This window comes from Phyllobates terribilis, unplaced genomic scaffold (assembly GCF_046119375.1).
Source record: "Phyllobates terribilis strain yellow unplaced genomic scaffold, ASM4611937v1 Scaffold_2__4_contigs__length_985480577, whole genome shotgun sequence".
In the NCBI taxonomy this organism is placed as follows: domain Eukaryota; kingdom Metazoa; phylum Chordata; class Amphibia; order Anura; family Dendrobatidae; genus Phyllobates; species Phyllobates terribilis.
Window position 1 is genome coordinate 51,380,149 of NW_027362762.1, and position 27,794 is coordinate 51,407,942.

The 27,794-nt window shown below is 40.8% G+C and overlaps 1 protein-coding gene across 11 annotated transcripts in view; it reads right to left on the minus strand.

The window, feature by feature from the left end:
* Positions 1-27,794, minus strand: part of TENM4 (teneurin transmembrane protein 4) — a 1,569,569-nt gene that overhangs the window by 89,266 nt on the left and 1,452,509 nt on the right. For all 11 annotated transcript variants that reach the window (XM_073661697.1, XM_073661699.1, XM_073661700.1 and 8 more), the window contains 3 exons: positions 15,168-15,269; positions 12,381-12,575; positions 4,183-4,383 (listed from right to left, as the gene is read on the minus strand). In XM_073661697.1, the coding sequence (XP_073517798.1) occupies positions 4,183-4,383; positions 12,381-12,575; positions 15,168-15,269 (498 nt within the window). The remainder of the gene's footprint in view (positions 1-4,182; positions 4,384-12,380; positions 12,576-15,167; positions 15,270-27,794) is intronic.

The following is a 27,794-nucleotide window of genomic DNA, read 5'->3' on the forward strand; positions in this document are numbered from 1 at the left end:
CAGTTTATGGACCATTATTGGAAGTGCAGCAACTAAGAAACTAAGCGAGACTCACAAAATGATACACGGGGTGTGAGCTGTATCGTGCATCCTGCGTGCAGGAAACCGAGGCGGCCCTGGTGCTCAGAAGTAAACTTAATAAAGTTTGATAAAGTAAAGTTAACGTATGGAAACAGATGATAAAATGTGGCAAGGTACATGTTCTGTACAGCTGAGGGATGGATTCTCAGAGTACAAATGGTCCAATACCTGGTACCATGCCCCCCTGTGTGTGCCTATGCAAAGTAACAGATCAGTATTGTATATCTTTCTGCTGCCACTAGGGGGAGCTCACTAAAAACAGATTATAGAATTTCATGAGAAATGTAAAAAAAAAAAAAAAAAACACCCTAGACCACCAGGTACATTACATATTAACCCTTAACTACCTCTAGACCTCAATGATTATTAGATACTAGCTATTGAGCCCGTTCTATGCTATGGCCGGGTGGCGAGCATTTTTATTGGTATATGGTCTCCCATGCTGGTATGTGCTGCCCCCATCCTGGTATTTGTGCTCCCTAATCCTGTTCCCCCATCCTGTTATGTGCTGTCCTCATCCCTATCCTGGTAAGCATGGCACCCCTCACCCTCAAACCTGGTACGCATGGTACCCAATTCCTCATCCTGGTATGCATGGTACCCTTCATCCCCCAATCCTGGTATGCGTGGTACCCTTCATCCCCCAATCCTGGCATGCGTGGCACCCTTCACCCCCCAATCCTGGCATGCATGGCACCCTTCACCCCCCAATCCTGGCATGCGTGGCCCCCAATTCCTCATCCTGCTACGCGTGGCCCCCCTCATCCTGCTACGCGTGGCCCCCCTCATCCTGCTACGCGTGGCCCCCCTCATCCTGCTACGCGTGCCCCCCCCCCTCTATCCCCCTCATCCTGCTACGCGTGGCCCCCCCCCCCTCATCCTGCTACGCGTGGCCCCCCCCCCTCATCCCCCAATCCTGCTACGCGTGGCCCCCCCCTCATCCCCCAATCCTGCTACGCGTGGCCCCCCTCATCCCCCAATCCTGCTACGCGTGGCCCCCCTCATCCCCCAATCCTGCTATGTGTGGCCCCCTCATCCCCCTAATCCTGGTATGCATGTAAAATGGCGCCGGATAGCGCTATGTGCATGCGCCAATTCCAATGCCTTCACTCCGCCCCGGCCAGAACAGAGGCGCCGCGGCAACGCTCCTCCCGGTCAGGTAAGTATGGTACCGGAGATCATGGTATGCGTTCAGTATCTACACATACTGCGATCTCCGGCGCCATACACTCCTCGTACCTGTAACGGCTCCATCCGTTCTTCTGTCTGGAGCCAGACTGCTCGTCGTGCATGCGCAGTCTATAGAGGCTTCAGACAGAGGGACGCTCGGCCGGTTATATTATAGATTAATCCTCAACTAACCCTAGAACTCTATAACTATTGGATAGAACCCATAACAAGTCCTAGACCTTAAGGGATATTAGAAATAAACCCCCTAGACCACCAGGTATATTGCATATTAACCCATAAAGACATCTACAGCTCATTTTATATTAGACATTAACCTGACCCATAACCACCCGTAGACCTCAAAAGATGAGATATTAACCCACAAATTTTCTAGACGACCATGGATATTACATATTAATCCACAACCATCTTGGACCTCCAAGGAAAACAAAATATTAACCCATAACCACTCTTTGAACCCAAGGGATATTAGGTATTAAATACAACTCCCTAACCCCCATATCTCATTCCCTTGGAGGTCTACATGTTGGTATAGGTTATACCTAATACCCGTAAAGGATTAGGGTTAGTTAAGGTTTAATATCCATTATTCATGGAGATATAGATGTAGTTATGGGTTAATATGCAATTCACCTGGTGGTCCAGGGGGTTTGTGGCTTAATATTTAAGATCCCTGGTGGTATAGAGGGTTTATGGGTTATTTGGTATAGAGGGTTTGTGGGTTATTCTTTAATATCACTGGTGGTATAGAGGGTTTGTGGGTTATTCTTTAATATTCCTGGTGGTATAGAGGGTTTGTGGGTTATTCTTTAATATTCCTGGTGGTATAGAGGGTTTGTGGGTTATTCTTTAATATCACTGGTGGTATAGAGGGTTTGTGGGTTATTCTTTAATATCACTGGTGGTATAGAGGGTTTGTGGGTTATTCTTTAATATCACTGGTGGTATAGAGGGTTTGTGGGTTATTCTTTAATATCACTGGTGGTATAGAGGGTTTGTGGGTTATTCGGTATAGAGGGTTTGTGGGTTATTTAATATTCCTGGTGGTATAGAGGGTTTATGGGTTATTTGGTATAGAGGGTTTGTGTGTTATTCCTTAATATCCCTGGTGGTATAGAGGGTTTGTGTGTTATTCCTTAATATCCCTGGTGGTATAGAGGGTTTGTGGGTTATTCTTTAATATCCCTGGTGGTATAGAGGGTTTGTGGGTTATTCTTTAATATTCCTGGTGGTATAGAGGGTTTGTGGGTTATTCTTTAATATTCCTGGTGGTATAGAGGGTTTGTGGGTTATTCTTTAAATATCCCTGGTGGTATAGAGGGTTTATGGATTATTCTTTAATATTCCTGGTGGTATAGAGGGTTTGTGGGTTATTTGGTATAGAGGGTTTGTGGGTTATTCCTTAATATTCCTGGTGGTATAGAGGGTTTGTGGGTTATTCTTTAATATCACTGGTGGTATAGAGGGTTTGTGGGTTATTCTTTAATATCCCTGGTGGTATAGAGGGTTTATGGATTATTCTTTAATATTCCTGGTGGTATAGAGGGTTTGTGGGTTATTCTTTAATATCACTGGTGGTATAGAGGGTTTGTGGGTTATTTGGTATAGAGGGATTGTGGGTTATTCCTTAATATTCCTGGTGGTATAGAGGGTTTGTGGGTTATTCTTTAATATCACTGGTGGTATAGAGGGTTTGTGGGTTATTCGGTATAGAGGGATTGTGGGTTATTTAATATCCCTGGTGGTATAGAGGGTTTGTGGGTTATTTAATATCCCTGGTGGTATAGAGGGTTTGTGGGTTGTTATTTAATATTCCTGGTGGTATAGAGGAATTATTGGTTATTATTTATCCCCAAGTCTGCCCGAAATGCGTCAGCAGCGTTCAAAGATTTTGTTTAACTTATTAAGGAATTTTCTTACGGTAGAGACCAATTCTTTTATCAATGTACATCCCCCATCTGACAAGCCATATACCAACGCGTTTCAGGTTGTAGTCCTCCATTACAATGTATGCATCGCCAGCAGAACATTTTTTTGACTTGCGATTGTGACCTTCCAACCAGGACCATGTTTATTCATCTTCTTCTTCACTCTCCTGGAGGACATGAGGCCTCCTCTGGAGAGCTTCACACCCTCTAAATGAAAGCTTTACAGCAATGGAGAGAGGTGTGAATATCACCCCGAGATGGCACATGTGTGTGCGCCGCCTGGGCCGCCGTGTCCTTTGGCATCACATGAATTTAACATGAGATTTCATTTGCAAAGTTTGGAGACCTCCAAGCCCTCGGGGGGGCTCCTTTGCTTCATCACAAAGTGTGGGTTGATCAATGAGATATGACAATGTCTAGAAAGATACATTAGACACACAGTGGGAATGCCAGCGCACGCATGCTGCTAGCGGTCGGAGTTTATCCATCATTCGTTATATAAAAGGCAGGATCATATTTAAAATCTGTTTAGTCAACTGGAAAGATTGCGCTTAGTTGACGGTACGGTAAATGGAGGCTTCTGGGTCAGGGAGGAAAAAACAGCTGTCAGGACGCTAATGATTGTAACAAGCCTGCAAAGAGCGTGAAACGCGCCAGTATAAACACCAAGGCGGAAAAACAACTGCAAACAAGCAGATGTTAGAAAACTACAAGTCCCGGCCTCCGACGTCAAACCTCTAATGGAGCCCCCCAACTAGCATATCCCATTTATTGTACCATCAGTCAGCAAACCTGATCCAAAACAGATGACACATATTAGATATTAATATTAAAAAAGTAAACAAGATTTTAATAAAAAAAATTCCCAAAAATAATAAAATAAAAAATCCCAAAAAACAACAACAAAAAAAAAAATCCCAAAAAAACGTAAAAGCACCGAACACTTTTTGACCCCTCCATATTGATAAAAGCTCAAGCTTACCTATTGAGCAGTCGTGACCTGTCCAGTTGGGGTCGCAGGTGCAGATACCAGTTTCGGCTTGTAAGGTCCCATGTCCGGAGCACTGATCCAAACAGGTAGCACGGGGATTCTCGCAACTCGTCCCGCCCCAGCCGACCGCACAGTGACACACGCCTTGTACGCATACACCTCGCCCGGAACATGTGGGATCCATACAGTCCACTAAAATTCAGAAATTAATAAATAAAAATTATTTGTAGAATTATGTATTTTAAATAGAATTAGTTCTCCTCTAATCGATAACGAATACAAAATAATCATATATATATATATATATATATATATATATATATATATATATATATATATATATATATATATATATATATATATATATATATAAAGAATAATAATAATACAATTTCTGTTATTGTGAAGCAAGTGGAAGATGAAATCATCTCTAAAAGGCCTAAAGTTAAAGATGACACATTTCCTTTGTATTTTAGGTAAAAAAAAAAAAATATTGTCATTTTTTACATTTTAAAAAAGTACAAAAAGGAAAATGGGCAGATGCAAAAGTTTGAGCACCCTTGGAGATTTGTGTGCTCAGATGACTTTGACCAAGGTTTCAGACGTTAATTAGCCTGTTAGGGTTATGGCTTGGTCACTATCATCATTAGGAAAGGTCAGGTGATGCAGATTTCCCAGCTTTATATAAAGATCCAGCCTCATCTAACCTTGTGGCAAAAGACAGCAGCCATGGGTTCTTCTAAGCAGCTGCCGAGCACTCAGAAAATGGTGGAGGCCACAAAGCAGGAGAAGGCTAGAAGAAGATAGCAAAGCGTTGTCAAGTTGCCCTTTCCTCAGTTCAAAATGTAATTAAGAAATGGCAGTTACCAGGAACAGTGGAGGTCAAGATATGGTCTGGAAGACCAAGCTAAATTTCAGTGAGAGATGCTCATAGGATTGCTAGAGAGGTAAATCAGAACCCCTGCTTGACTGCAAAAGACCTTCAGAAAGATTTAGCAGACTCTGGAGTTGTGGTACATTGTTCTACTGTTCAGAGACACCTACATAAATATGGCCTTCATGGGAGAGACATCAGAAGAAAACCTCTCCTGCGTCCTCACCATAAAATTCAGCATCAGAAGTGCAAAAGAACATCTAAACAAGCCTGATGTATTTTGGAACCAAGTCCTGTGGACCGATGAGGTTAAATAGAAGTCTGTGGCCACAATGATCAAAGGTATGCGTGGAGAAAAAAGGGCACAGAATTTCAGGAAAACAACATCTTGCCAACCATTAAGCATGGTGGTGGATCAATCATGCTTTGGGGTTGTGTTGCAGTCAATGGCACATGGAACATTTCACTGGTAGAGGGAAGAATGGATTCAATTAAATTTCAACAAATTGTTGATGCAAACATAACACCATCTGTAAAAAAGCTGAAGGTGAAAAGAGGATGATTCTACAAATGGATAATGATCCTAAACACGTTAAAATTCACAATAGACGACCTCAAAAGGCACAAGCTGAAGGTTTTACAATGGCCCTCACAGTTCCCTGATCTGAACATCATTGAAAATCTATGGCTATAATACAGATAGACAACGGAAAATGTATAGTGTAATTTATTTTTTAGATACTTTGAATTAGTTTAGAATTTAGGTTAACTAATTATATATGTGAATTTAAATATATATGATTTGAAAAAAAAAAAATTTTTTGACTATATAAATAATTAGCAGCCTATTTATAATTACTGGATTCATAAGAATAAAATATTGGACTTACCATTGATATTTTTTGATACCAGACCACCCAATTGGATAGATAAAATCTTTGCAAATAAATACCCAGTCCATTATTGGTCGATATAAAAAGTCATTGCCTTTATCCAATAAGTTGTGGTCACAAAATGTATTTTTATCACAGGGCCATTAAGACTGGCTTTCCTGAATTGTGGTTGACTTTCCATCCGCTTCACCAGCTTAGATCGGTATAGGACCATAATGCGGCTTCTCTCCTTCAGACGTCTACAGGACCCTTTGTTTCTTGTTATACCTTAGGACTCATGTAGAAGTTTTTCTCTTGGATCTGTACACACTCTCGCACGCTCAATGCGGCACAGTAATAATGAAGTATTCCGCCATAGGATCATGGAGTGGTGTCCTATGTCTGCACACTACAGTCCTTATATAACCATAGGGACCACACATGTCACTCTACTATTGCCACACAGAAATCTTAACTGTCCGGTTACGGAACATAAAAGTGTTTTTTTTTTGTTTGTTTGTTTTTCTGTCTGGCAGGAATCGGTCTACAGGAACAAAGGGTCAGGCATATTGAAATTGAACATGTCCAATCAGTCTTTCCCTAGACATCTTCTGTAAGGAGACTCTGGAGGCCCTTATACCAACTGATATTTGACCCACTAGACCTTCAGAGGTTTTGGACTATAACCCATAACCACCACAGACCTCAAAGGATATGAGATAGTAACCCATAACAACGCCAAGGCCACCACAGAATTTGGATATTAATCCATAACCACCCCTACACCTAAATTGATATTAGAAATGTAACCATGTACCCACTACATGACCAGGGACATTACATATTAATCCAAACCTACCCTAGACCTCTAGATAGATTACCTTTTAAACCACAATCACTCTAGACCTTCAGGGATATCAGATACACCCCATAACCACCCTAGACCTCCAGGGATATCAGATACACCCCATAACCACCCTAGACCTCCAAGGGATATCAGATATAACCCATAACCACCCTAGACCTCCAGGGATATCAGATATAACCCATAACCACCCTAGACCTCCAAGGGATACCAGATATAACCCATAACCACCCTAGACCTCCAGGGATATCAGATATAACCCATAACCACCCTAGACCTCCAAGGGATATCAGATACACCCCATAACCACCCTAGACCTCCAAGGGATATCAGATATAACCCATAACCACCCTAGACCTCCAGGGATATCAGATATAACCCATAACCACCCTAGACCTCCAAGGGATACCAGATATAACCCATAACCACCCTAGACCTCCAAGGGATATCAGATATAACCCATAACCACCCTAGATCTCGAGGGATATCAGATATAACCCATACCCACCCTAAATCTCCAGGGATATCAGATATAACCCATAACCACCCTAGATCTCGAGGGATATCAGATATAACCCATAACCACCCTAGATCTCGAGGGATATCAGATATAACCCATAACCACCCTAAATCTCCAGGGATATCAGATATAACCCATAACCACCCTAGACCTCCAGGGATATCAGATATAACCCATAACCACCCTAGATCTTGAGGGATATCAGATATAACCCATAACCACCCTAGATCTCCAGGGATATCAGATATAACCCATAACCACCCAAGATCTCCAGGGATATCAGATATAACCCATAATCACCCTAGATCTCCAAGGATATCAGATATAACCCATAACCACCCTAGATCTCCAGGGATATCAGATATAACCCATAACCATCTTAGACTTCCAGGGATATCAGATATAACCCATAACCACCCTAGATCTCCAGGGATATCAGATATAACCCATAACCACCCTAGACCTCCAGGGATATCAGATATAACCCATAACCACCTTAGACCTCCAGGGATATCAGATATAACCCTTAACCACCCTAGATCTCCAGGGATATCAGATATAACCCATAATCACCCTAGATCTCCAGGGATATCAGATATAACCCATAACCACCCTAGATCTCCAAGGATATCAGATATAACCCATAACCACCTTAGACCTCCAGGGATATCAGATATACCCCATGATGACCCTAGACCTACAGGGATATTATATAACCTAAAACTACCCTAGACCTCCAGGAGTAATAGATATTAACAGACCCTGCAAATTCAACTGCAGAAACAAAGGATCAGGCATACTGAAATTGAACAGGTCCAATCTGTTCATCACATGACAAAAGGTGTATAAAGTAGACTCGGGAGGCACTTTTACCCAATGAGCTGATTTTGTAGAAATCGACTGGTTCGGATAACTTTTAACCATGTACGCTTTTTATGAAACTATTTATGCTTAGTGATAGTTAATTAATCCAGGGATTTAATCGGACTGCCAGATTGGAGTCGGGAAGTGAATTTTTCCTCAATGATGTAAATTGGCCTATACCACATGGGTTTTTTTGCCTTCCCCTGGATCAACGCTGCGGAATAGCTGCAGTGCACAAGAAATAGGCTGAACTGGATGGACGCTTGTCTTTTTACGGCCTTATAAACTATGAAACTCAACTGGAGGAGAAGATCAATCTCGTTATAATTCAAGATCCAGATGCCGTGCACCATATTGAGGACACAGATTTCTTTTTTCAAAAAAGTTATTTTTGTTTTAATTCAAAATTTGTTTTATTACTATATTTTTTGGAATTTAATTAACTTAAAATGTATAAAGGTAAGGTGAAATCTATGAGATCCACTGGCTTTATTGTATCATGGAAAGCAACAACAAAAAAGGAAGCTGGAATGAAGTGGCCATTAATGAGAAGGAAGAAGGAGCCGGTGGGCAGCACTCTACACACAGCAGATGGGATGAGCGCTGGGCGAGAGGACCCTCCAACAGATGACAAACACAGAGCGCTCCGTCATTAATCACTTACTCTGAAGGTCAATGGGAAGAGAGAGACAGGTTTTTAAAAGGGTCTCTGTCACATAGGGAAGGCTATTCTGCTGCCTCAGCGCTCCGACCCCGGATTATGAGAGGAGAATGTACGTGTCACAGCGCCCCATTTATCATAATCCTATGACCATTTTTCATGTTGAAATGAGATCCTTTCATGAGAAGGCTGATACAATGGCCGCTATCACTCCTCCCCCACTCCCTAGGTTTTTGGCTGCATTCTCTGGGACAGGATTAGATACACTTTCTTTGTTGGGCTTTGATTCTTTTTCAACGACTGCGCCATTGTGGATATTGGGGTGAATGCGACCTTAGAGCTTTCCTGGCTCAGAAAGTTGGATGCAAGACAAAACTATAATAAATCTTCACACTGTGCCTGTAAAGATTACCCTGGATTCACTCACTAAAACCTAGACTTCTAATATTCTTCTACATATAAGTCGTATTATAGTAGTTATATTCTAGTATATAAGGAGCAGTATTATAGTAGTTATATTCTTGTACACAGGAGCAGTATTATAGTAGTTATATTCTTGTATATAGGAGCAGTATTATAGTAGTTACATTCTTGTACATAGGAGCAGTATTATAGTAGTTATATTCTTGTACATAGGGGGCAGTATTATAGTAGTTATATTCTAGTATATAAGGAGCAGTATTATAGTAGTTATATTCTTGTACATAGGGGGCAGTATTATAGTAGTTATATTCTAGTATATAAGGAGCAGTATTATAGTAGTTATATTCCTGTACATAGGAGCAGTATTATAGTAGTTATATTCTTGTACATAGGAGCAGTATTATAGTAGTTATATTCTTGTATATAGGAGCAGTATTATAGTAGTTATATTCTTGTACATAGGGGGCAGTATTATAGTAGTTATATTCTTGTACATAGGAGCAGTATTATAGTAGTTATATTCTTGTACATAGGAGCAGTATTATAGTAGTTATATTCTTGTACATAGGAGCAGTATTATAGTAGTTATATTCTTGTACATAGGAGCAGTATTATAGTAGTTATATTCTTGTACATAGGGGGCAGTATTATAGTAGTTATATTCTTGTATATAGGAGCAGTATTATAGTAGTTATATTCTTGTACATAGGAGCAGTATTATAGTAGTTATATTCTTATACATAGGAGCAGTATTATAGTAGTTATATTCTTGTACATAGGGGGCAGTATTATAGTAGTTATATTCTTGTACATAGGGAGCAGTATTATAGTAGTTATATTCTTGTACATAGGGAGCAGTATTATAGTAGTTATATTCTTGTACATAGGAGCAGCATTATAGTAGTTATATTCTTGTACATAGGGGGCAGTATTATAGTAGTTATATTCTTGTACATAGGAGCAGTATTATAGTAGTTATATTCTTGTACATAGGGAGCAGTATTATAGTAGTTATATTCTTGTACATAGGGGCAGTATTATAGTAGTTATATTCTTGTATATAGGAGCAGTATTATAGTAGTTATATTCTTGTACATAGGGAGCAGTATTATAGTAGTTATATTCTTGCACATAGGAGCAGTATTATAGTAGTTATATTCTTGTACATAGGGAGCAGTATTATAGTAGTTATATTCTTGTACATAGGGGCAGTATTATAGTAGTTATATTCTTGTACATAGGAGCAGCATTATAGTAGTTATATTCTTGTACATAGGGGGCAGTATTATAGTAGTTATATTCTTGTACATAGGGGGCAGTATTATAGTGGTTATATTCTTGTATATAGGAGCAGTATTATAGTAGTTATATTCTTGTACATAGGGGGCAGTATTATAGTAGTTATATTCTTGTACATAGGGGGCAGTATTATAGTAGTTATATTCTTGTACATAGAGGCAGTATTATAGTAGTTATATTCTTGTACATAGAGGCAGTATTATAGTAGTTATATTCTTGTACATAGGAGCAGTATTATAGTAGTTATATTCTTGTACATAGCGGGCAGTATTATAGTAGTTATATTCTTGTACATAGGGGGCAGTATTATAGTAGTTATATTCTTGTACATAGAGGGCAGGATTATAGCAGTTATATTCTTGTCTTTACAGGTATGTATAATATTATACATACTTTTCTCTTTATAGGGCAGTATTATAATAGATGCCATTTGTCTAGTGGAAAGAAACATACATTTTTGAGACTGATGATGTGTTTAGAGCAGTTTTCACATTCACCATCCCTCCTGGTAGCCCATACAATGTATGCAGGTTAGCATGGGAAGACTATGTATACTATTGTATATAATGTGAATTTCTACCTTCATTTATTAGGAAAGGAATCTGAAGAGCTGTAAACCTTTGTGTCAAGTAGCAAACAGTGATATTAACACAACCTAAATTCATTTAATCCATATAATTAATGGATTTCTGCAGTGGAATTACATTCTTAAAGCTACACGTCACCAAACAGTGTCCATCAGGGGCAGCGGGAGAAATATCGACTCTAGCTGTGCTGACCTTACACTTGTAACCAAGCTGAGCTAATGAGAACTGATAAATCCAATGTCCTTCAGGAAGGAATGAACTGGACTGCGAGAGTTTGTCTATAACCGAGGAGGAGATTGTTTTATGGAAAAAATGATCTATTTATCTATCCATTTCTTTATTTAATATCCATCTTTCAATAATCTCAAGGTTACAAGTCCTCAGACAGTTCTCTTCTCCTCTTTCTGTTCTCCATGCTTCGTGTCGCACACACAGACACACAATGCAAAGACTGGAGTCAACTTCTCTCCTTTTATCTGGTTTCAGGTGTGATTTTCATATTGCCCACACTTGTTACTTCCCACAGGTGAGTATGAACGAGCATCACATGCTTGAAACAAAGTTGTTTAGCCATAATTTTAGAAAGGCGCCAACAATTTTATCCGGCCCATTTTTGGGGTTTTGTGTGAAATTATGTCCAATTTGCCTTTTTTTTGTGTTGTTCCAATACACGTAAATGAAATAAACATGTATGTAACAAAACGTGTGTAATTGCAAAACATTTTCTAGGAGAAATACTTCATTTTCTGGAACAATTTCAAGGGTGTCAACATTTTCAGCCATGACTGTATCCATCTGTCCCATATCTATCTGTCCATCGCAGTGCAGAGCTTCCATAGTGTGTATCTTGCTAACCTGTCGAGACTGAGAATTCAGGAGTCCAAAGAAGCGTTACCCTGGCACCTCTGCATGAAGAACGGCCCCTGCTCTGCAGATATTACAGGTCGCCCCCTCCTCACTATAATAAGATCCAGGGATTGGTTTTGTTTTTCCACCCGGGAATGTTTTGCTGGTTACGGCTCTGGACTCCTTCAGCTGCGTCCTCTCCCCATTGTCTTGTATTCTCATCCATCCTTCTGACTTCTGTTCCAATTTTGCCAAGAGCAAAACATCCTAAACCATCTTCTTTTTTTAAATTCAATTAATGGGGAATAATTAATAAAAACAAATGTATATGGGACCTCCGCTGCAATTGATGACATATTTCCAATTTAATGTTTTTACCTTCTTCACAGTTCTCTCCTTTGTAGCCGGGGTTGCAGATGCAGGTGCCAATAATGCAGGTACCATGATTGCTGCAGGTCACGTCAATGCACTGGTTGGTGGGGACATCACACTCGGCACCTTTCCAGCCGCTGTGGCAGAGACATCGCCCCTTCATGTACTGTCCGTTACCGCTGCACAACACCGGGCAGGATGCTGGGGGTAAAGGGGTCACATTATAAAGGATAACCACCATAATAGTCTAGAAATGACCATCACACTCCTGACAACTTATTACAACCCTCTAGGCCCAGTCCTCATCTCGGTTTGAGAGGTGCTCTATCTTTTCTGCTGTCCAAATAGTGGTCCTCTGACCGCCCACCACAGATATCATAGAATCATAGAATGGTAGAGTTGGAAGGGACCTCCTGGGTCATCTGGTCCAACCCCCTGCTCAAAGCAGGATTCACTAGATCATCTCAGACAGATGTCTGTCCAGCCTCTGTTTGAAGACGTCCATTGAAGGAGAACTCACCACCTCTCGTGGCAGCCTGTTCCACTCATTAATCACCCTAACTGTCAAAGTTTTTTCTAATATCTAATCTGTGTCTCCTCCCATTGCTTCTAGTCTTTCCTTGTGCAAATGAGAATAAAGATGATCCTTCTACAATGTGACAGCCCTTGACATATTTGTAGACAGCTATTAAGTCTCCTCTCAGTCTTCTTTTTTGCAAGCTAAACATTCCCAAATCCTGCAACCGTTCCTCATAGGACATGGTTTGCAGACCAGTCACCATTCTGGTCGCTCTTCTCTGAACTTGCTCCACGACATAGGATAAAGGCAAATCCTACCAAGATAAATACACACCCTTTCCAGGAGCGTTTCACTCTTGCACACTCCCAACCATCCATAACAGGAGATCTTGGTGACTCCACCACACGCCATACTCCTAACTTCACATATGATGAGGTTCTCAGGACTCCATCTTACACCTTAGTTCAAAACACTCATAATAGGAGGTCCTGGTAACCCCATCTCACACTACTGGACTAATCATTTATAATGGGAGGTCCTAGAAATCTCATCCCATGACACACTAACCACTCACATCAGGAGGTCCCAGGGACCCACCACAAATCACAGTCTTAACCTATCCATAAGAGCAGGTCCTGGTGACCCTATCTCACACTACTGGCCTAATCATTTATAATGGGAGATCCTAGAAATCTCATCCCATGACATACTAACCACTCACATCAGGAGGTCCCAGGGACCCACCACAAATCACAGTCTTAACCTATCCATAAGAGGAGGTCCTGGTGACCCCATCCCACACCACTATTATAATAATTTATAACAGGAAGTCCTAGAAATCAACACACTCTTAAAAGGAAGTCCCAGGGACCCCATCCCCCACTACATGTAACAGGCAGTCCTAGAAATCTCACCCCATGTCACACTCCTAATCTCAGATCAGAAGAGGTTACGGTGACCCCATCTTGCACCTCAGTCCAAAATATTCATAACAGAAGGTCTTGGTGACCCCATCCCACACTACTATACTAATTATTTAAAACAGGTCTTAGAAATCTTAGTCCAGAACACAGTCCTAACCATTAGTAACAAGAGATCCTGGTGTTCCAGTCCCACAATTTAGTCCTAACGATTCATTAAAGGAGGATCCAGAGACCTCATCGCACACCACACTCTTATCCTCGCATTAAGAGAAGGTCCTGGTAACCAAATCTGACACCTCAGCAGAAAGCATTCATAAAAGTAAGTCCTGGTGACTCCTTCCCAAACTACAGTCATAACCTCTCACAGTAGGAGGTCCAGGGGACCCTGTACTATACTATATTCATAATCACTCCTAACAGGAGGTTCTAGTGACTTCATTCCACAGCACTCTTCTAACCAAACATAACAGAAGGTCCTAGTGACCCCATCCTACGTCACAGGCAAAACCACTTGTAAAAGGTAGTCGTGGTGACCACATGCAACACCAGACTGCCCGACTTGTAACAGAAGGTCCTGTTGACCGCATCCGATACTACGGTCCTAAACACTCCCAAGAGTAGGGCCTGGAAAAGCATCCTACAATAGATTCTGTGCCACTCATAACAGAAGGTCTTGGTGACCCCATGCAACAACAGACTCTGCACCACTTGCATACGAAGGTCTTGGAGACCCATCCCACACAACACTCTGTACCCCTCGTAATAGATGTAGAAAATTACGATTTTGGTGGCGTTAAGATGGTACAGTGGTAAAAGGTGACCAGTATGTAGGTTTCACTTGTAGTAGGAGATGGCACAAGAAGAGAACGCGCTCAGGAGTTGAGCGGGTTAACATAAGATTGGAATTCGGCAACGTGTGGTACCCAAAAGAAGTTGAGTGTTCAATAGCTGGCAAATAAACTTACCTTTATTAGATTTTACAGACTAATAGATCACAAACCGGTTTTCAGCTCCGGACAGGAGCCTTAGTCAGGCAGCTTTAGTCTGCACCAGTCCTAACAGAAGGTCCTGGTCACCCAATACAACACCTGACTCTGCACCACTTGTAAAAGAAGGTCTTGGAAACCCACACAAGACTCCATACCACTCGTAACAGATGGTCCTATTGACCCTATCCAACACCACAGTACAATTCTCCTATAACTGTAATTCATGCTAACCCTATCCCATACCGTCTCTCTGTAGGTCTCATAGAAGCCACAGGGACTGCCTCTATGGCACACACTCCTTCAACTTATTTCCAATTCTTCTACCAAAAACAAACAAAAAAAACCCCTATTTTTTTCTTACCTCTTCCACAGTCTGGTCCAAGAAATCCCAAGAAGCAGTGGCAGTTTCCAGCCACACATTCTCCATTTCCGTAACAGTTACTGGGACAGTCATCCACTGATTCTACAATAGGAAAAAAAAGAATAGAAATAGAAAAATATAGCCTAAAGAATTGATAAAAATGCCATTACTTTAAGAACTTGATAACATTGAAAAGTCGCTCTGTGGCCCCCTAAGAGTAGAGAAGGACCTAAGCTTAGGTTGGCCTCAACTACAGTACCTTTTCCTAAGATATCGTGCACCTCCTTGGGCCCTAGCTCCCCAACTTACATACGCTACTTCTGCTCTATACCTTCCGTGCATTTTCAGTCATTTTAGATTATGACAGATGTCCAAGTTTCATTCTTCTCAAAGTTTTCAAGAAAAAAAAAACAAAACACCGCCCTTCCCCCCATTATCATTCGTTGGTACGTAAAAGCTCCACTTTGGGAAGAAGACGGATTTTCCGAGAGAGTGTAATACGCCGCCGCAGCTTCATTATCAGTATTGTGACACAACAAGAGAGCAATTCACTGAGAAGAGTGGGAAAAAAAAATAGAAAAAGATTCTGCAGCCTATCATTTCGGAGACCATCAGTGTTAAATAGATGTCAGGCGCGGTTGTCAGGAAAATTGCAAAAAGTAAAGGCAGGAACTTGTGTTTTCCATTAAAGCACTTCAAAAAGGCTACAAGGTTACACCACCTATTAATTTATTGATCCATCGTGCATTTTCCAGTCTGTACATGTGATTGTGATCATTGGGTAAGCTGACCACGTTGACCCCGGCATAATATCCATTCATGATATTCCTACCCGCCCTGCCGACTCACATGTAATGAATTCCTAAAGTGTTGTTGGAGCGGTCACATTTCCCTCTGATGGTTGTGTATTGTAAGAGAAAAAAAAAAAACGCTGTGAAATTGAAATCAGGTTCAGAGAAGAAAAAAAACAAAACAAGAATTCTGAGAATTTTTTGCTTCAAGCTGCAATACACAAGCATCAAGAATATTCTATGTAGCAGTATTTTAGAATTTTTTGACATAAAGGGCAGAGATTGCACAAAAATCCTGAAGGTAACAATCATTAAAAAATACGGTAATCTAAAATAAAGGGTCGAAAAGAACAGGAGCCCAATATACAGATACAATCTGTGGTGCTGGTCCATGCCACCGGATTCCTCAAGTCCTATTGTCTCACTTGGTGAGGAATCCGGTGGCATGATGGACTAAAATTTGGGCTGGAAAAGAAGAGAAGCTCCGTAGGCAGAGACCAACATTGATCATCCTTTCTAGTGCTGGTCCATGCCACCATATCCCTCACCAACTGAGACAATAGGACTTGTTTCTCTGCCCAAGTTATGGTGGACTAAAATATTGGTTTGAAAAAAAAAAAAGAGGCCTCCTAGGAAAGACTAAAATTGGTCACACTTTCTGGTCCTGGTCCATGCCATTGTTTCCTTCACCAATTGAGACAATAAGACTTGCTTCTTTGCCTAAGTTATGGTGGTCTAAAATATGGATTCGAAAACAAGAGAGGCCCTGTAGCCAGAGACTAAAATTGGTCATAATTACTGGTGCTGGTCCAGGCCATATCCCTCACAAGTTGAGACAACAGGACTTGCTTCTTTGCCCAAGTTATGGTGGAATAAAATAAGGGTTCGAAAAGAAAGAAAGAGGCCCCGTAGGAAAAGACTGAAATTGGTCACACTTTCTGGTGCTGGTTCATGCCGCCACATAACCTCATCAATTGAGAACATGTTTTTCTTCTTCATTGCTCAAGACCATGCAATGGCTAAGAAGAATTCAACATATACCCAAGGACCCTTCTCCTTTTTTATGGCTTTTCAGCTGCCCCATGAACTTGCTTAATGGCACATAAGTCTTTGCTATTCCCAGGATGATATCTTCTGACACGTTGGCCAAAAGGCCACAATGGTGAGGGATCCAAAATGTAGCGAATAACGATGTCCTGGTATTCTTTTCTAGTGAAAAGTTTGACATAAAGGTGGTAGAGTGGGTAGAATTTAACTCAAAGATGTGCAATACGGGTCAATTTAGGGTCAAAACAAAAGTTTAAGCAATCTACACCATGAGCAAGTCTCTATGATACACAGAAAGTCCCCTGGGGCGAGAACTCTTCCTCCTGCTCCAATCCAAAAGACAAGAGTCCCAAACAAAATATGCTACCTTGAAATGTCCTAATGGGGTCTTTGGAAATGGGTTTACAATCACTTATGATTTACAGTTTGGAGGTCATGCTACATTTCCTGGTAATGGAGCTTCAACCAAAGAACCAGTGAGCACCAAGGAGGTGAAAACCCAGACAGATCCCTCAGCTTCCACCACGTGTGATTCTTATCTCCACTTATTCCCCATATCCTGATGTTTGTACTAACTCGAAGCAAAGCTGAACACCGCACATGGAATATATTAGCTGAGAAATCCAAGCCTTAAATCTGGCTCTTTGAGAACTACAAGACGCCTTCTCTTTAAAGTGGTTCGTGATGGACAACCGAGACATGTTCCGATGCGAGTGAGGAAAAACAAGACACTAGCAACACAGATCCTTCCCCCTATTAGAGCATTTACTACAAATCTGAAAACGTGGAGGTAATACTTAACATATGCGAAGGGATCCAATGATTAGTGGGCTTAGTTAAAGAAACATGAGCTTATAATAGAAAGCTTTATAAGAGCAGCAGCTGATATATTTCACACTTATCGATGGAAAATGTCTCTGAAGGTTCTACGCACTCGGGATATATAGAAAGTAGTGATCACACGGAGACTAGACTTGAAAAAACACTGATCAGCTGCTCCAAAACTCTGAAATGGCAGATAACAGGGAATGATAGTCTTGTCTTTTCTGTACGAAAAAAGCAAATAAGAGTACATTTAGACTTATGGTTCCCTTACATTTAAGAGGTCCATCAAGACTCCATTTATGAACAATACTACTATAACACCATTGTTTTCCTCGTTTTGGGATGAATACTATCTACAGACACATGACTGTAGAAGCTCTCTTCACACATCGTCCCACCATCGATGACATGACATGCCACCAAATGAACACCGAGATGGTAAGCACTCAATTACTTGACAGTTTAGTAGAAAGAAATTATCAATTGCATCATACCAATTCATGGGGAATTGACTTAAAGGATCATCATCTTCGTCGTTGGATAGACAGGAACACCAAAAAGTTTAACTCCAACACAACTAGTCTCAACCAACTTAATTCTTCTCAAGCAGCAGGAATCCAAGGCCGTATGGCCACTTATTATTCAACGCAACTTTCCCCAGCTAACGAGAACTTCAAACAAACACACAAGGTCTGTAGAAGTCTTGACTATTGAAGGCCAGGACATCCTATCTTGTCTGTGCTGGAGACACTAGTGTGAACAGCTCACATCTGGAGCTGAGCAAATCGATTTGCAGTACCCTGGTCCAGAGGCCAAATCAGAGGTCTGGATGGAAGCCCAGCAAATCGCAACCTACCTGCCAGAACCCATGATGTTACGTGTGCAAGTCACAACGATGCTGCAAATCAGAAGAGACGCTGGGGATGCCAGCAGAGCTCCTGTACACGGCAACCACAGACATGGCCACTGGACCAGGGTCCCGCAAATTGCTTAGTTCATCTCTATTCAGATCTTATTCATCAAACTGTCTCAGCCAACTGCTAACTAGGGTTATTACACAGCCCAAGATATGATTGGTCAGATTGGAGTGGTAACCCATGCTTCTCTCCCGGTTCCACCAATCAAGTATTATTCTAATGCCCAAAAGGTAAAAAATGTCAGCTATCACCAATTTAAAGCATCTGTATAATGGAAGCCTAATTGGTCGGCACCAATTGAACATCCATGGCGTGTCAACAAGAGGACTAGAAAAGAAATCGCCTTGTCCTAAAACATAGTGGCATGGCTATTTTAATTTCTTGGGTGTTTCTGGAAGGGTTACGTGAGGTCTTCCATATCTGAGTGAATGGCTGAGAATGTTTAAGAAGGGGGTGGGAGCCTGCATCGAAGGTTAGGTTCTGTTTACAGGCCCCAATTGGGAGTTTTGCTGAGCGTGGTTTCTATTATAAACACCATTGTTGTCAGAGACTTCGTTTTAAGGCCTCGGGTCACAACGGTGTACCCTTCAAGGACAACCGAGTCCCAACGGGCTACTAACTTGATTGAGAGGGTATGCCTTTGGGGCTAAGTGATATTTAGCAGCCCCATCTTCACAGTGAAGGGCTCCTCTCAATTTTGATATTGGCATCATCCAATGGAATTGTGACACCCCAGGGGTCTGGTTGCCACAGTGATAGAGATGTTATGTCTGAGAGCAGGTGGGAGGTCCTTTGGTCAGGGATCCTGTGCATGCCACACCTCCTGCCCAGTCTTGGGAGGGGAAGGACTTCCCCTATATAAACCCGGGGCTGAAGCAGGGTTAGCAGTCAAGGAGAGTAGAGACAAGAAACAGCAGAAGCAATACTACTACGAGTCAGGGGCTGGCAGCTGCAGAGCTCGCCCTGACTGAGAAGCTTTCTTACCGGACCCGGCGTCCGAGGCTGTGGGGACTAACTCTTACCCAGCAGCAGAAGCCGACCGGCAGGGGATTTCAGGTCCTCAGGCCCAGAAACCCGAAGGCACGGTCACACGCGTGGGACCAGCACCGCCATCGTGGAGCGGAAGCCATTAGAAGGCCCCGAGTCACCGGCCATACGGGTGAGCATCACACGGTACACTCAGGGACGTGGGCTACTTATATCCGCTTCTAGCAAGGTAGCCAGAAGAGTACAGTCAGTTTGGGAGGCCTACAACTCCGCCTGGCCAGGGGAGATCCCATCTGCTCAAGGACTGACCAGGCCCCGTTCACTAGCAAGTACTCCGGGAGGGTCTATCGTTGTTACCAGTAAAGACCCTGAATTACACCGCACCGTCTCTGAGTGGTTCCTGCTACCCCCATCATCCACATCTGCTGCCCTGAGGCCATACCCCTCCCGTTGGGGGTTATACCATCTACGCTGCACCATCCATCCACCGGCCTCAGCGGACTGTCCTGCAGCGGCAGCTCCATAGCTGCATTCAACGGGTGGCGTAGTCGTCCTGCATCTACCGCTGTTACATCGCCGCTCAGTTTGACTCCCTGGGCACGGACCGGGTCACCGCCACGAGACTACAACCCTCAAGAGATCCGGCTCCGGGTAAGCTCCCGCGTGCGCAACGCAGCGCGACACAGGCCCAGGGGCGCGTCAGAATTAATAACAGTGAAAAACTAGGAGTTCTATAATATGACCACTCTACTCCACCGGAGACCCTCCAAGTGAACGGTGGAGCTATCAAAAAATCGTTTCTTCTTGTCATCAGGAAGAAATACTCTTAAGGCTCTGATGTATGAAATAATTAAGAATAACCTGTCTGTATAAGAAAAAGAAAAGAAAAGAAAGAGTTCAGCTGATCGCAGACATGGAAATGTGATATTTCTACAATGGAAGTCAATCATTGTTTTAAATTCCGCAACCCAGGGGAATTCTGGCCTTGGAGGACATTTACATAACAGGTATAAAAAGGCCAAGGTTTGACTTTCTTATCTGCAGAAAAAGAAGCCAGACAGCAAGAAAGTCTCTGGAGGAAATACTAGGACCATTTTAAAATGCAGTCTATACATGAATAAATGTGGAAAATGTGCCCTTCACCTGCGGAATTATTTACCAAGATTTCCTGCATCCAGTGTGAAAAATGTGATTTGCTGCAATAAAATATTACAGAAAGTTGTGATAATTAATGTTTACAGAGGGTCAAATTTTAGTAGTTATATTCTTGTACATAGGGAGCAGTATTATAGTAGTTCTATTCTTGTACATAGGAGCAGTATTATAGTAGTTCTATTCTTGTACATAGGGAGCAGTATTATAGTAGTTATATTCTTGTACATAGGAGCAGTATTATAGTAGTTATATTCTTGTACATAGGAGCAGTATTATAGTAGTTATATTCTTGTACATAGGGGCAGTATTATAGTAGTTATATTCTTGTACATAGGGAGCAGTATTATAGTAGTTATATTCTTGTACATAGGGGCAGTATTATAGTAGTTATATTCTTGTACATAGGGGCAGTATTATAATAGTTATATTCTTGTACATAGGGGCAGTATTATAATAGTTATATTCTTGTACATAGGGGCAGTATTATAGTAGTTATATTCTTGTACATAGGGGGCAGTATTATGGTAGTTATATTCTTGTACATAGGGGGCAGTATTATAGTAGTTATATTCTTGTACATAGGAGCAGTATTATAGTAGTTATATTCTTGTACATAGGGGGCAGTATTATAGTAGTTATATTCTTGCACATAGGGGCAATAATATAGTAGTTATATTCTTGTACATAGGAGCAGTATTATAGTAGTTATATTCTTGTACATAGGGGGCAGTATTATAGTAGTTATATTCTTGTACATAGGAACAGTATTACAGTAGTTATATTCTTGTACATAGGAGCAGTATTATAGTAGTTATATTCTTGTACATAGGGGGCAGTATTATAGTAGTTATATTCTTGCACATAGGGGCAATATTATAGTAGTTATATTCTTGTACATAGGAGCAGTATTATAGTAGTTATATTCTTGTACATAGGGGGCAGTATTATAGTAGTTATATTCTTGTACATAGGAACAGTATTACAGTAGTTATATTCTTGTACATAGGGGGCAGTATTATAGTAGTTATATTCTTGTACATAGGGGGCAGTATTATAGTAGTTATATTCTTGTACATAGGACGCAGTATTATAGTAGTTATATTCTTGTACACAGGGGGCAGTATTATAGTAGTTATATTCTTGTACATATGAGCAGTATTATAGTAGTTATATTCTTGTACATAGGGGGCAGTATTATAGTAGTTATATTCTTGTACATAGGGGGCAGTATTATAGTAGTTATATTCTTGTACATAGGGGGCAGTATTATAGTAGTTATATTCTTGTACATAGGAACAGTATTACAGTAGTTATATTCTTGTACATAGGGGCAGTATTATAGTAGTTATATTCTTGTACATAGAGGCAGTATTATAGTAGTTATATTCTTGTACATAGGGGGCAGTATTATAGTAGTTATATTCTTGTACATAGGAGCAGTATTATAGTAGTTATATTCTTGTACATAGGGGGCAGTATTATAGTAGTTATATTCTTGTACATAGGACGCAGTATTATAGTAGTTATATTCTTGTACACAGGGGGCAGTATTATAGTAGTTATATTCTTGTACATAGGGGGCAGTATTATAGTAGTTATATTCTTGTACATAGGGGCAGTATTATAGTAGTTATATTCTTGTACATAGGGGGCAGTATTATAGTAGTTATATTCTTGTACATAGGAGCAGTATTATAATAGTTATATTCTTGTACATAGGAGCAGTATTATAGTAGTTATATTCTTGTACATAGGGAGCAGTATTATAGTAGTTATATTCTTGTACATAGGGGCAGTATTATAGTAGTTATATTCTTGTACATAGGAGCAGTATTATAGTAGTTATATTCTTGTACATAGGGAGCAGTATTATAGTAGTTATATTCTTGTACATAGGGGCAGTATTATAGTAGTTATATTCTTGTACATAGGGAGCAGTATTATAGTAGTTATATTCTTGTACATAGGGAGCAGTATTATAGTAGTTATATTCTTGTACATAGGGGCAGTATTATAGTAGTTATATTCTTGTACATAGGGGCATTATAGTAGTTGTACCCAGTATGAAAAACAAGACATTTTGCACATAATACATAACAAAACATGTTTCCATCCATTAAAATCTTCCCTATAAAATTCACATTAAGAATTATTGTTAATAACTGAGCACATAACCCACGTACAGATGGGAGTCCATTGACCCAAAAGCCCCAGAGCGGTTAACAAATCTGTCCTTGGAAGGAGAACCATTCAATGCTGGCAAACTGTGCTCTAAATTGGCTACAAAGAAGATTCCATAAACCTCGCAATATCTTGTAGAGATGGTAATGTTCCTGATAAGTAGAATCCAAATGTAGAGAAAAAAAAAAGCTCAGGAACAAAAGAGCTGATTAAAGAGGATTTTAGAAATTAAAAATGAAAAGCAATTAGTTCTTTTTTTTTTTTATTGTTTTCTTTTTCTTTTTTTTTTTCACTCTATAAAGAGGTTTTGGATACAAAGTAACAGTTCTCCCGCACGGCGGCCCGAGGAATGTTAATGACAAATGGGATTTCATTAACAAAATGCACTCTCCAAGCTTTGATGTAAACCACCTTTTAGTGTCAAGAAGATTATCCGGAACCAAATCAATCCCCATTAACCTGACCAGATGAAAGGAGTAAGTTAAAATAAAAAAAATTAATTTTTTTACAAAACGGCAAAAAAAGAAAAAAGCCACAAAACCAGTAAAGTGGAAATATAAAATATGTGAAAATGACATTGATGCTTGCAGGTTATCAGCCCCATTTACCTACTGATGTGAAAGGTTTAGAAGATGAGGGTTTGAAGTCGGCTAATGCTTTTTCTGTTTGATCAACCTTTTCTTTGTTGCTTTCCGCTTTGATTATATGTTTCCATTGCAAACGCGACACATTAAAATTCAATAGCTAAAAAGGCAGAGTCCTGGCAGCATAACCCGGGAACGATAAGTAGGGTCTCAGATGCCAGATTTGTGAGGGTCTTGAATATTAAAAAAAAATAAATAATTTGGGGCTAAATATTTTGACTTATGTAATTACATTTTATTACACTTTATTTCTAAATATTCCTGGTTTTGGATATTTTGTTACATGACATCATTCTAAGTTGTCTGAGGCTAGAAGAATGATGCTCACCTGTTTACCATAAGACCACATACCCGTTTGGGGCACTGCAGCTCAGATCCCATTGAAGTAAATGACATATGAGCTGCAGTACCCAAAAACAGCCACTGTGCGGTGTATGGAGCTGCGCTGTTCCAGCACTGTACACTTGCGTCCTCCTGGCAACCGCAGCATCAGCTATCAGAATGTCTAATATTGATAACTATAGATGAGAAAACTTCCAAAAAATTGTTTTGGGCAAAAAAATAAAATAATTAAAAACGCACGTTATGCTTCCATGCCCTTAGGCGGCCACCACAATTTACTGCTACCCGGTCCTCCTTGCTGATTTTCAGGTCTTTCAATATGCTTGCCAGTGATTAGCCTCATATGATCATGTGGGGAAACAGGTCACATCACCGTCGTCCCCTCCGATGAGGCTATGTGAAGTCCAGTGTCGGACTGGGAAGCCAAGGAACCACCAGTAACATCAACTCTAGGGGGGGCCACTCATTTTCACAAATGTATCGAATAATAAACCACGTAGTTTGTTAAATAAATAATGGGATGGCACCTTTGTCTTAATTAAGTGTATTCAGCCAAGTACTGATCATATAGGAGGATGTATGACATACTCATCCAGTGGGGCCCACCAGGGAATGCACCCGTTCACCCGTCGTCCAGTCTAAGCCTGGTGAAGTCAATCGCTGCCCTGAATGCTAGAATATATGAAGACTGGCACAGAAGACCAGGGAGCTGGTCCAGTAGAATCCAGAATTTTGGGGTAAATTTGTAAGAAATTTGATTAGTTATATATTGATTCACCCATCTCTAGATAAATTATCTAAAGGGCGTAGTCAGACAGCCGTATAAAATCTGGCTAAAACGCACGGACTGGACAGCAGTTTTCCTGACCCAAGAGTGACAGCTTCACATATTTTTATACAGCTGTCACGCTCTGGTCGGGAGAGATGCCGGCTAGTCCGAGCATTGCGTCCCGATTTAAACGGACATCTGACTGCGCCCAAAAGGTAGGTCATCAATTTAAGAGCCCTGGACAGCCCCTTTTAACCATTATCATCCTAGAAGGCTAAATACATTTTTTTTTTCAGATTTAAACTGCAAAAAAAATCTAGGATTCATTTGTCTGTACATGCAGAATTTTATTAATGCAAAATCTGTCAAAAATACAATAGAAAATGAACATCCCGCCAATTCTGTGCAGTTTTTTTTTTACCATGTGACTTTTTTAAAAACCCATTAACACATGCTAGACTGTAATTTGGTGCGGACTCCGTAAAATTCAGCGGCACGTTGACTCAGTCCAACATTTTCTCTTTTGTTATTGAGGTTTTAATCTTTTTTAATCACTTTTTTTTTTAATTGATGTTGGATTTCAGGACTAATTTAATACATTACTGCAGGAAATAATTAGTTTGGGAATTTTTTTATTTAACCTTGATTCATTTTTTATCTTTTTAGCTTCTTCCATGTTTTGTTTTGTCTATATAAATGTTTGTTTTATATTTGGATAATTGTGAGGAAAGCGGATAATTGGCACGCGTCATACAGTCTTTAAATCAGTCATGTCTTGTAAGTTTCTCTCTTTTTTTATTTTTTTTAAAGATCCAGGCTATCCAAAAATTTACTCTTTTTTTTAGTATCTATTTCAGTAAGAATTCTCATAAGGCCATGTTTTCTTAAAGTTTTTTTTTTTGGATCTGCTCTAAAATGATTCTCAAAAACTTCTTAAAACAGGAGCATTTTCTGACGTGGTTTCAGCTTGAAAAATTTGCAGTTTTGGAAAGTTTCAAAGCACTCCGTGTGAAAATGGTCTAATGTGTATGGATCGAAAATCAACTGAAAGCACTTATACAGGTGGGCTCAGAAGACAGGCTAATATGGATTGTGGAGAGGAGGGTTATAGCGGTTCACGCTGGTAACATGGATGAATTTGTTGCTGTGATTAGAAACCAGTGGGTGCCGAACCTGCTGGTGATTGCAGTTGACAGACAGAAAAACAAGGGTTGTTCCCGGCACAACCGACTGGATAAGAAATAAAAAAGTATTGAATCAACTTAAAAGTCCATTAAAAGTTAAAAACCTCAACACCTACGTATTGGGGTGTCGCGACTTTCCCCCATACACACACAGATGATGTTGGTGGGAGAAAGGGATCTGATATGTCCGATTTTGGACTGCCAATAATTTTGTTCTTGAAGAGAAAGGCAGTCGCCAGAGGAGTTTGGCAGCGTCTTTCTCATAGAGAACAAGGGAGTGCTCAGCAAAACGAATACTTCCATGTATGGAGGAGTCAGGAGAGATGGTTGCCGGCCAAACCATTGTGTATGAGGAATTTTAGGCTGCACTCTCACATCCGCGTCCGTTTTTTTTCTCGGACAGCACACTGATGTATTGTTACGTTCATCCATACATACACATCAGCTCTGAACATGGATCAGTGTATCCGATCTTTGAGCACGTCCAGTTCTCATCCGTTTTTTGGATCAGACTTGGCCATTAAATTCTATAGGAATCTGCAAACAACAGATGAAACTTAGGCTTAGACTAACTTAGGCTGAGTTCAGACCACAAGTGGCCTCTGATCTCATCTGTCTGTCCGTACCCGTAGAAAACACAGGATTTAGATGTGCCCCTGAAAAAGGATTCTTTAGGCAAAAAAGTGTCCAAAACATGCAACTTCTAACTTTTTCTAGTGGCGTCAATAAACTCTGCTTTAGTGCCTGGCTTAAAAAAGACGGACAACGGCGAAGAAAAAGTTTGAAGAGAAAGTTAAACTTACCATATTTTGGACTCTGTTTGCCCAACTGAACTTTAGGTCTTAGCCGGAGTAACTTCTGACTTCTGTTTCTCAAGGGCTTCAGACCAAGGAAAGCCCAAAAAGCCCCAATTCATCATTTGCAATTTTTTTGTAAGTCACTTTTTTTTTCTGCACCATATTCTTCAGAACGGTGTAAGTGGTGCCTTAATTTGGTGCAAAACTAAAATCGCCCTTTCAGGTTTGTTTTTTTTTGTCTCTAACCATTTTATTGCAAATTTTTAGCTTTAAAAATTTTGCACGTTACGCTTCAGCTGCGACATAAATAAAAACTCTGCTGCCAGAAATCTTGCTCCAGGCAAATAAATACTAGAGCGAGATGCATTAAAAAAAAAAATGGAATAAGTCGCATTTCGGGAATCTGTCTAAAACATCTGGATAGGCAAAGTAGTAGAGGGAAAAAGAAAATGGTGCAAAAGAGAAGAATAAAGGCGCAAATAATAAAGCAAAAAACTCAAGAAAACAACAATAAAAGGCCATGTAAACAAGTTGTTCGTTTTTTTTTAATGCAAATTGCTTTTCACAGTACCAGTGACTCGCCCAGGGGGTTATGGGGTCTCGGTACCCGGGCCTTTACCTTCTTGGGAGGTCACAGCAGTCAGCTCCTAGGCCCGTACTCTGGGGTCACTCTTTAAAAGGGGTTTGTTACTTGAAGGGATGAATAACAGTTTTGTCTCGTGACGCCACCTGTGGTTTCCGGTAATGGTTACAAGCGCTGCTGCAGACCTCCGGGGGTGATGGGATGGCAGCTGGGATGCTTCGGCTCCCCACAGGCGGAGCGGGCCCCCGGGGCAGGGTTGATGGAAGGGATGCAGGTGAGAGGTGGCCCGGTCGGGTAAGGGGGAATGACGGACACGCACACAGGGGGTTCGCTTCAGTACCTTTACTGGTGTAACAGCAGGTATGGTCCAGGGTACTCAGTAGGAAGGGTGCACTTCTCGACTCT